Below are 10,456 nucleotides of genomic sequence, written 5' to 3' on the forward strand. Positions count from 1 at the left end.
TCTAATGAAAGCTTTAATCCTCAGAACATTAACCGGAAGGAGGAGCAGCATGAAGTTAAAGAGGCGGCTTTACTGAGTCCTCGGCAGTGCTGCAGGGAGACACCATGACCAGAGCCACACTCTCAGCCGCCCTCCAGGAGGAAGAAGGCCTCTCTCCCAGGGTGCCCTGTCTGTTGGGTGACACCTGGGGCGGGATGCTCTCTCGAGCAAAGTGACTGTGTTTAGAGGCTGCAACAGCCGTCCCCACAGTTCAAACCCATTTCCCCAGAGCAATGGTGCAGGGGGTGCCCATGCAGAGCAAGCACTGCAGCTGGGTGAGAGGACACATGCAGCTGGGCCTGCAGGCCCAGCTAAATCACCACCTCACCTTCAATGAAGTGCTCATACTCAATGACCGGGATGTTTTTATTGAGACTTGGAAGATCAAAAAACTCAGACCAAGGAATCCGGTCCTGGAGGATATCAGGACTCTGCCAGTGATAGAGGCGGCCCCACGGGGGCAAGACCAGCACCCACTCCTCCGTCTTCAGCAGGGTCTTCAGCAGGGAGGCGACGCGGATGTAGACATCCCTGCGGAGGTTGAAGCCCTCCATGGGGTTGACGTCGTACAGAAGGTACCTGTGCAAGAGCGGAACAGGGCTTCTGAGTGTAGGGCTGGTACACACCTGCCCAGATGACTGTCTGTCACTGCTCCACTGCGCAGGCTTCAGTTTGCAGAGACAGCTGTCCACCTGTTTCTAAGTGACAATTATCTGAGCCCACAAGCATGACCAGACGTCCTAGTACCCTTTACAGCTGCCATGCCATGGGACCTCAGCCCTGGGCCTCAGGATGAGGGCTCTTCAGGGTTTCAACCTGGTCTAACAACCTCTGAGGACCCAAGGGGCAGGTGTCACGAGGGTCAGGGTTTCCCGGAGAAGGGGGAGCTGAAGCACTCGCTAATTAACAGCAGCAAACTCATCCCGTGCTAACAAAATCAACGTCTTAAACAAAAAAGGAGCACGTTTTCAACACAAATAACTAGTGGACGCGGTGGCAAGGTTTTTCACTTTTCCGAGTTTATTCTGGGTCTGGCAACAGCTGGGTTCTCACGCCCGTGTCTGCCTTGGGCGAGCTGCGACATCACACGTCAGGTGGCTTCTGGAAGGGCTCCACGATGCGCCCTCGACCCGAGTGGGTCAGGAGAGGGGCGTCCTGCGCTGGCCACGGAGGTGCCGGGCCGCGTCCGCCGGGCCACGTGGCCGAGCCGGGCCGAGCGAGGCGAGCCCGCGGAGCGCTTACCGTCTGCGGGAGGCCGCCCGCGACAGGATGTCGGCCGCCGACTGCCCGGGCCAGAACTCCTCGCCCGAGGCCGAGACCGGCGGCCAGGAGGCGGCCCCGAGAAGGAGGGAGACGACCGCCAGCGCCGCCATGGCTCCGGCGGCCACGCACTTCCGGCGGCCGCGCCCTGACCCGGAAGCGCGAGCCTATCCCTCCCCGAGGAGCGCGTCTCCCGTGGCGACGGCCACACGGCGAGGCCCGCTCTGCGCATGCGTCGCTCACTCTTGGGGCGGGGCCCGGGCCAGTCCTGCCGAGGCGCGTCTGAGGACGGGCGTGGCGTGGGTGGGGAGTGGGCGGGGCCTGCAGGCCAAGTCCTCCAGGGGACTGGGCGGGGCGTGCACCGAGGGGCGGAGCGTGGGCTGTACCGGGGCGGGGAGTGGGCGGGGCGGCACCGAGAGGCGGGTCGAGGGATTTTTCCCAGGGGCGGGGCCAGGACGGACGCGGGAGTCGGGGCGTGTGCGAGTCAGGCACTGGGCGGCCCGGTCGCAAGCTTCACCCTCGTGCCTGGCTCAGCCTGGCTCAGCACCGCCCCCCTCCGCCCCCGGCTTCCCCGCGCAGCTGTGGCGGGTCGCGCATCTCCGACCACGTCCTCCGCGCACGAGCGCGGACCTGCGAGACGAAGGCCTACGGGCTGGCAGGGCGGACGGAGTCGCGGGGCAAGGCGTGGGGACTGCTCGCGCCTGCCGGATCTCAGCCCCGCAGCTGGGTTGTGGGCACCAACCCCCGGGGAACACTGGGAACTGGTGCGGGGCACGGGGTTGCGGACTCGAGGATGAGCGATCCACTCCGTGCGCCATTGTCTGCGGTGTGCCCAGACTCCCGGGGGGCCTGCCGGAGGGGCGGCGATCCCGTCGGGACTGAAGGGTCTCCCTACCTGTGCAGGTGTAGTTGCAACCGTCCTCCAACTGGAGGGACCCTGAGGGCCCTGGGGGGAGGTGGAGGACCGCCAAAGGACAGCTGCTGTCCTGGAGACGTGTTAGCACTCCTGTGAAGTGGGGTTGTCTCTGTTGCTTAAGCCGCTTTTACAAGTAAGTCTAGCCCGAGTTCGGGAGGCTGTGGGACAGCTGGACTCAATGGTACAGCCCCTTTGGAAGTTGATTGACAGTTTCCGTTCTCTTCCAGTTGAATCCACAGCTGGAGTCACCCAAAGAGTGGCAGCAGGTGAGTTCCTGCAAGAGAGTCCCCAAACCACCCTGAGCCCCGCTGGCTGGGATTCTGATGAAGGAGCCCTGAGCCCCGGGCTGTTTGTTTGGAGGCAGAGAACAGGAGGAGGGGTGCTCTTCCCATTGCATCTGTGGGGCTGAGGACTTCAGGCTTGGTCCAAGCCTGCAGGAAAGCCTGCAGCTGGACAGCCCAGGGAGGTCCAAGCATCTGTGCTTCTGGGTCAGGATTTAAGAAGAAAATGGGGCTGGAGTTGGGGTCCAATAGTTGCTTATGTAGCTAAAAACATGCCTACTGGATGACCCAGCTGCTGCACCCTCTGTGTTTACCTAAGAGGTGTGAAAACACTTATGCCTGTGAAGACTCACCCCTCAGGGAAAAATGGACACCAAGGAGCCTGGCTGGCTGTGTCGAGCCTCCCGTGCAGACCCTAGTGCCTGGCCACTCTGCCATCTCCAGCTTGCCCCTGGACACTGCAGCTCCGCCAGCAGCCAGCTGAGGTGACCCCAGGCTGTGAGCCCTTGCCTGCCCAGGCCTCTCGCTCTGCAGAAAAGCAGCCTCCACACCTGCTCCACCCCAGGCCAGGCCTGGCCGCCTCACAGCCCACTGGCCTGGAGAGGGCCCCAAAGCAGTTCTAGGGCTCAGAACACCCCCAAGATCAGCAGGCCTCCCATCTGGGGACTCTGGATTCTTTCCTCTCAAGGAAAACAAACCCCACACTCCCCTCTGGACAGAGCACCTCCTTGATGAAGAAAACCCTTGTACGCCCTCAAGTGTGCCCCTCCCCTGTGTGCACAGAGCCCCCCAGGATGGGCTTCCCTGCAGGGTCCTCCCTGCCAGGAGCCCGAAGCGCTGAGTGTTCCGAGGACAACAGGCCCACAGCAGTGACGCCCCACCCCAAGGCTGCGGGATGCACTTCTGTGCCTGGCCCTGGGGCATGGTGCAGCCCAGGTGGCAGCTGAGCTGTCCTCACAGGGCTCCATGGAACCCCACACCAGGAATCAGAGCAGGGCCCCAGAGGCTGCGTCCCTGCCTCTGGGATTGGGGGCCTGGGCCTCCGTCCCTGTCCCACGCTCCACTTTGAAGGCCCGCTTCCACCTCACAGTGGTGCTGGGCCTTGAGGACAGGGCGGCTCACAGGCCAGCTCATGATGGACAGCCCTATGCCCTGGGCTAGAGGCCATGGCCCCGCGCCTCCTCTAAGAGGCTGGAGTCCACTCAGAAGTTGTGGGACTCTGTGCAGGTGGCCTGTCTGCTCAGCCCCTGGCGGACTCTGCCTCCACGCCTCCTGTGCCTGGGTCTTGCAGCCTTGCCGGGCCCGCGAGCCCCCGCACTGGCACCCTCTGCCCACCGATTTCCCCAGGCTTGCCGTCTCCTCCAGGCTGTGGGAGTGCATTGTTGATCTCTGATCTCGGGCCTGTCAGCACTGCCCTGGGTGGTTCATGAGGGTCCCAGAAGGGGAGCCCCTTCCTCACCCACGAGTCTCCAGTGACCCATGGCCGGGGTCTAGAGCCACTGCTGCAATGCCGCCACAAGGGGGCACGCGAGCCCTTCTTGGGGAGCTCCCTGGGGCTCCTGGGCCGCGGGAAACCCACCCGCCAGAGCCGCAGAGGAGCGAACAGACTGGGGATGGCCAGGCTGCCTGGCCCCGGCTCTCTTGTCCCCGAGGAACCCCCAGAGCTGGCCTCCGGCCGCAGGCTGCTCTGCTCCCACTCCCTGCTCCAGCCTCGCTGAGGTGAGAGAGGAGTCCCCAGCCTGGACAGGGCATTTCACTGTCCTGGGGCCACAGTGGCTCTGCCCATGTTCTGATCCTCCTTGGCCCAGGGCCTCTTCAGTTCCCTCACATCTCACAGGGTCAGGACTGGGCCACCTAGTCCCACCCCAGTGAGCAGAGCCGAGGTGGGAGTCTGGGTGGTCCTGGGAGGAGTCCCTGGAGGCTGGGTACCGGGCACGGGGCTGGTGTGTGTGCAGCAGACGGGAAGGCGTGTGTGTGCAGCAGACGGGAAGGCGCGAGAGCTGGGTCTCAGCACAGCTGGGGGCAGGCAGCCCCTCGAGTGCCCCCTGGGGCACCAGGAGTGCTCTGGGGCGTGGGGTGCACTGGACAGGAGGACCTTGGGTGGGGCCAGGCAGTGGAAGGAAAGGGGAGGGCCAAGGAGGCAGCCTGGAGCAAAGGGCCTCCCGTGCCCTGTAGCTCAGGGATGACCATGGGGGAGTCCACGGGTGGAGTGATGGAAGGTGGGGACACCATGCAGAGCCAGGACCCTGAGCTGCAGCCTCCTGGGCACTGTGGGCAGTAACAGGGGCCTGCTTCCCCATTCCCCTCTGGTTGCAGGACCCACGAGCTAGGATTCTGGATGTGGTGTGCCATCTGCCCTTTCCTGGCCACAACTCCTGGGTGCCAAAGCCTTGGGGACCACCGGCTGCCTGTGAGCCACCAGCAGGGCACAGAGTTCCAGGGCCAGTGGCTGCTCAGTGGGCACAGATCACCCAGCCTCTGCAGCTAAGGAAGGACCCATGAGTGATCAAGGCACAAAGGAGGTGCTAGGTTCCCTGGGGACACACTGAAAGGGGGAGGAAACACTGTGGGGACAGAGCAGGCATGGCAGTGGGGTGGGCTGTGGGTTAGGGCCAGAGGCTGGCACCCTTTCCCCACAAGCCCGGGGCTCCACATCCTGACGGCTCTTTGGGCTCGGGCACAGCTTGAGTGAGCCCCACATGGCCAGACTGACTGTTGGTACCATACCTAAAGCAGGGGCTACAGGACAGAGGCCAGCAGAGATGGCCAGACCAAGACCTGCCCCACCCCACCCCAAGTGCACTGGCAGCTTGGAAAGTTCCTCCCAGGGGCCCTGCTTTGCCTCTGGGGCCTGACCAGCTGAGGACAGACAGGGGTCTTCAGTGTCTTCCTGCAGGAGGTGCCTCTCGGGCCCACCCTCCCGCCTTGGAGGACCCTGCCAGCTGGAGGCTGGGAGGCAGATTTTCCTGGGGGTCAGCAGAAGGCCAGGAAGGTGGCCGTTGGTTGGGGCTGCCTGGATCCAGTCTGGCAAATGTCAAGGAGCGCGTAATTTCCTTGACTTAAACGGAGGCTTATTTATGTTTGGAAGACTGGTTTCAAGGACTTTCTTCTTGGTGACAGCGTCAAGGGAAATGCAGACCCACCAGGTAAGGGTGGCGTGTCCACACGCCCCGACCCCTGGCGCTCTGCTGGAGGCAGGTCTCGCCAGGACTTAAAAGCCTGGGATGATTTGTGCCCCTCCCCACTGAGGTCACCTGGAGAACCAGGAACATCAGGGTGGGCTTTGGGGGATGCTTCAGACCAGCCCATTGGAACACGGACGGGGGAAGGCATGCTGTGTCCGGCTGTCCCAAGAGTCCCCAAGCTGGTACCAGGTGCTTTGGGGGGACTCTGTTCCGACAGTGGATTTTTCTCATGCTGACTCTCCTCGTGTCCCTAAGATGAAGTCTGCTTGCTCCTGGTGCATGATTCCCCACGTGGACAGCCTGGTGGGCCAGGGTGTGCACGCCCGAGTCTTGCCGTTAGTTTTTCAAGGTGTCAACAAGCTGTAAAGAACGAGCCGGTTGCTTTTGTCTGTACTGTGTGTGGAAATGCCAGTAGCCCTCCGTCCGTCACGGCTGGCCGCCAGGTTCTTACCTGCAGATTTAGAGGCCTGGGCTGGCTCACGAGTCAAGGCTTCGGCCACCCTGGCATGGGGTGGGCGCTGTTTCCATGTCCACTTGCCAGGAGAGGGTGCTAAGTGAGAGTTCAGCTCTCTGGGCCTGGTGCCTTTTTAAAGGACACACCCAGACACTGTTAGTTTGCACCCTGCCATTGGACCAGCCAGATTTCCTATTGCTACTTGAGTCAACTTAGAACTTTGTGTTTTCTAAAAACACATGGCCTGTTTCGTCTCATTTTCAAAATTGCGGTGGTTTTACTCATTTTCAAGCCTCCCCCTCCCCCTGGCCCTCAGATCTGGGGGCATGTGCCCAGGTGTCCCCTGGGTGGGGCTGGTTTACAATCCACTGCTGCTCCCTGTGGCTGGGGTCCACCCAGAAGGCCCGGGGAGGACGTGGGTGGACATCTGGTCTCCACAGTGCTCAGGTGAGCACCCGCCCGCACAGTGGAGCCCAACACAGGACAGCTGTCAGCACTGCTCTCCATGTCCTCAGGATGGTCCGGGTCACCTTCATCCCAGGAGTGGCTCACCTGTGTCTGACGGCCCAGAGAAGGCCACTGAGCATTCTACAGTGCACACAGCACTTCTGCAGTGGCCCACGTGGAACTGTGCCCTTCCACTCTGCCTAGGAGGCTGGGTTGGAGTCAAGGCCACCAAACTCAAGACGAGGGCATCCAGTTAAGGAGGTGACAGCAATGTGCCACAAAGCCAGGGTCCCGGAGATGTCGTGGTGTTGGGGAGCCAGGCGCGGTGTGGTTAGTGGGGACAGGCGGATGTGAGACCCACACAGACTTGCAGAGCTCCCCAGAGGGGTGAGGCCTGGGCCAGGGAGGTGCGCTGGCCACGCTGGCCACGGCCGCTGGAGAGTCACAGGGTGCTCATCATGGCGTCTCCCTGGGGACTCTGCATCGATGGCCGCATCTGGGCACACGGTTCCCAAGGGGCTCAGTCAAAGCCCCAGTCAGGGACATAACATGCTGGGCAGCTCCACATCCAAGTGGAATCTACGTCACGAAAGGCAGACGCTGGGCAGCCTGTGCTGAGCACTGCCAGAGGCCCAGGCGGGCGGCACTCAGGGGGCACTGGGGGGCAGTCGGGGGGCACTCAGGGTACTTAGAAGGGCAGTCAGGGGGCAGTCGGGGGCCACTCAGGGGCACTCGGGGCAGTCAGGGGCCACTCAGGGCACTGGGGCAGGCTGCTCCCTCACGGTGTGGGGCACTGAGCTGCAGCGTGGGAACGCGCTCCGACTTGGGCTAGGAGAAGAAGGGTCTGTATTTCAGGGCACTGCCAGAGGGGGACAGATGACCTCTGGGGCCTTCCAGGCGCCTTGCTCCGCCTCTGTCTCTCCTTCTCTAGCTCCCCTCTCTCTGTCTCTCCTGTCTCTGTCTCTGCCTGTCTCTCCTTCTGCCTCTGTCTGTCTCTTCTTCTGTCTCTGTCTCTCTCTCTATGTCTCTGCCTGTCTCTCCATCTGTCTGTTTCTCCTTCTGTCTCTCCCCTGTCTCTGTCTCTCCTTCTGTCTCTGTATCTCCTCTGTCTCTATCTCTTTCTGTGTCTTCCTCTTTGTCTCTGGCTCTGACTCTCCGCCTGTCTCTGTCTCTCCTGTCTCTGTCTCTTTCTCTCTGTCTTCCTCTTTGTCTCTGGCTCTGACTCTCCGCCTGTCTCTCCCCGTCTCTGTCTCTCCCCTGCCTCTGTCTCTCCCTGCCTCTGTCTCTTTCTCTCTGTCTCTTCCTCTTTGTCTCTGGCTCTGACTCTCCGCCTGTCTCTCCCCGTCTCTGTCTCTCCCCTGCCTCTGTCTCCCCCCTGTCTCTGTCTCTTTCTCTCTGTCTCTTCCTCTTTGTCTCTGGCTCTGACTCTCCTTCTGTCTCTGTCTCTCCTTCTGTCTCTGTCTCTCCTTCTGTCTCTCCCTCTCTGTCTCTCCCTCTTTGTCTCTGGCTCTGACTCTCCGCCTGTCTCTCCCCGTCTCTGTCTCTCCCCTGCCTCTGTCTCTCCCCGTCTCTGTCTCTCCCCTGCCTCTGTCTCTCCCTGTCCCTGTCTCTGTCTCTTTCTCTCTGTATCTTCCTCTTTGTCTCTGGCTCTGACTCTCCTTCGGTCTCTCCCCGTCTCTGTCTCTCCTTCTGTCTCTGTCTCTCCCCTGCCTCTGTCTCTCCCTGTCTCTGTCTCTTTCTCTCTGTCTCTCCCTCTTTGTCTCTGGCTCTGACTCTCCGCCTGTCTCTCCTCTGTCTCTCCCCATCTCTGTCTCCCCTGCCTCTGTCTCTCCCTGTCTCTGTCTCTTTCTCTCTGTCTCTCCCTCTTTGTCTCTGGCTCTGACTCTCCGCCTGTCTCTCCCCTGTCTCTGCCCGTCTCTGTCCCTCCTCTGTACTTGGGCACATGCTGCCCAGGGCGCTGCCCCAGCAGGAGTGCCCAGCACGGTGCAGACCGGCCAGCCTGCGTGGCTGGAGGGCCTGAGCTGGTTGGCTGGACGGGACACCCTGATGGGCAGGTGCACAGCGTGTGGAATAATCAGCTGGACTCCAGGCCCGTGCCCCACGCCTGTGCCTGGGCGTCAGACACCCTCTGCACACGAGGAGATGGGGACGCGAGGTCTGGCCAGGCCCCTCGGAGACTCCCAGCATCACACCAGAGAGCCCCGCGACTCGCCCAGGCTGCAGGACAGCGGTTGGTCTGGGTGAGCTTTCCCACAGTGGCCGGTCCCTGTGGACGCACAGAGCGCCCGGGAATGGAATGTGTTCCGCTAGCCCACGGTTCCACAAACCGCAGCTCTGTCCTGAGCCTGGGAGCCAGGGCGTGAGGCGACAGAGGTGCAGGTAACCTGAGCACCGGCACAGCCTGGGAATGGCCTCCACATGGAGCCAGAACTGACCCGCCCTGCCCGCCCTGGCCCCAGACCCCCGTGGCCCCAGACCCCCGTGGCCAGCCAATGCCAGGAGTGCAGCCTGGGGCTTGGCCCCCGGGACCCCCGCCTTGGGCCACATTCCCTGCCTCCAGCCTAGTCCTCCTGGTGGGCAGCTCCCAGGCACAGGCCTCCTTCAGTGCCACCCACCCTCCCTCCCCCAGAGCCCTGCCTCCATCCTGGCCACCCCAGCCCACCCTGAGACTGCCCTGGGCGAGGTCAGCGTCCCCTGGTCTCCCATGGGTGAGCCTGAGATTTCACCCCCACCCTCTCCTCTGCTCTGTGTTTCCAGGGGAGGGTCCCGGGCAGGGTGGGTCCTCCCTGTCCCCTCACCTGGGTCTCATCCCCTGCGTCTTCCCTCAAGGGTCCCATGTGGGGGTTCTGGTAGTCTGTCAAGGGGGACCTGTGGTCCTCTCCCTGGGGTCTCTGGTGCTGGACCTGGAGGGCAGGGACCTGCGGGCCACCCCTTAGCAGCTCGGCTCTCCTGCCCCATGTCAGTCCTTGCAGCCGCACTGTGTGGGGGCATCTCTCACCCAGAGGACCCTGGACCACCCAGGGTAAGAGCCATGCTTGTTCCTCAGACCCTGCCCGCAGGCACTGGAGGTCCCCGCAGCCTGTCAGTCCACCCAAGGGTCCTGCCTCAGGGTCCTGGCCGCACTGCTGGCCTCTCCCCAGCAGCCTGGTTCATGACTGGAGTGGACTGTTCCCAGGAAGTATCAGCCCTGGCCAGGAGTCAGACCCGTGGTCAGGGCACCTTGGTTCTGCCTCTCGTGGACTTGGCCTCAGTTGTCCCTCATCAATGCCAAGAGGCTGGACTAGACCTTGGAGTCTATCATCATCTGTGTCCTCCAGGACTGTGGACCAAAGGCAGAGTCCTGAGCTTGGCCCTGGCTGACAGGGGAGGGGTCCAGTACTGACCCTGGAGGGGCGGGGCCAACCTGAGCAGGACCTATTCTTGGTGTCTGTGGACAGAGGCGCACGTGAAGCCGGAGTGGCCGAGTCCTCTGCCTGGCAGGAGGGTGCCTGGGCCCTGGGTCAGCTCCCTCCCTCCCTCCAGCCCAGCTGACCCTGAGCAGACCGTAGCACAGCCAGGACCTGCCAAGGAGCCGAGGGGCCGCAGGACTGTCCCTGGTTCTGTGGGTCACAAGCACCACCAAGCCCCCAGGGGATGGGAAGTCTCTCCGCAGGCCCACGCTGCTGGGGGCTCACGAGGACGCAGCCTAGGGACCGGCCTCCCGAGGAGCCAGCTCGTGCACCCCCTGCACCTCCCGTTTTGGGCACAGGGGCCCAGGGCTGGTCCTGGGCTGGTGTGTGCAGAGGGGGACGGTGGTGCTGGGCTGGGCGGTGGGTGGGGTGGGCACGGGGGCTGCAGTGTCACTGCCGTGAGCGCCAGTGCGCCCTGCCCCTGG

At 62.8% G+C, this 10,456-nt stretch overlaps 1 protein-coding gene and 1 long non-coding RNA gene across 2 annotated transcripts in view; one reads left to right on the plus strand and one right to left on the minus strand.

Moving 5' to 3' along the window:
- Pofut2 (protein O-fucosyltransferase 2) overlaps positions 1 to 1,468 on the minus strand; it is a 7,260-nt gene extending 5,792 nt beyond the window's left edge. The window contains exons 1-3 of the mRNA XM_078041204.1: positions 1,282 to 1,468; positions 352 to 618; positions 121 to 215 (exon numbers count right to left, since the gene is read on the minus strand). Coding sequence (XP_077897330.1) covers positions 121 to 215; positions 352 to 618; positions 1,282 to 1,412 — 493 coding nt within the window. The 5' untranslated portion in view covers positions 1,413 to 1,468. The remainder of the gene's footprint in view (positions 1 to 120; positions 216 to 351; positions 619 to 1,281) is intronic.
- A 285-nt stretch (positions 1,469 to 1,753) lies between these two features.
- LOC120890424 (uncharacterized) lies at positions 1,754 to 6,054 on the plus strand. Its single transcript, XR_005734645.2, has 2 exons — positions 1,754 to 2,348; positions 2,443 to 6,054. It is a non-coding gene; the product is annotated as an uncharacterized LOC120890424 (long non-coding RNA).
- Positions 6,055 to 10,456: the final 4,402 nt, after the last annotated feature.

The sequence above is a fragment of the Ictidomys tridecemlineatus genome, chromosome 3 (genome assembly GCF_052094955.1).
Source record: "Ictidomys tridecemlineatus isolate mIctTri1 chromosome 3, mIctTri1.hap1, whole genome shotgun sequence".
Taxonomy (NCBI): domain Eukaryota; kingdom Metazoa; phylum Chordata; class Mammalia; order Rodentia; family Sciuridae; genus Ictidomys; species Ictidomys tridecemlineatus.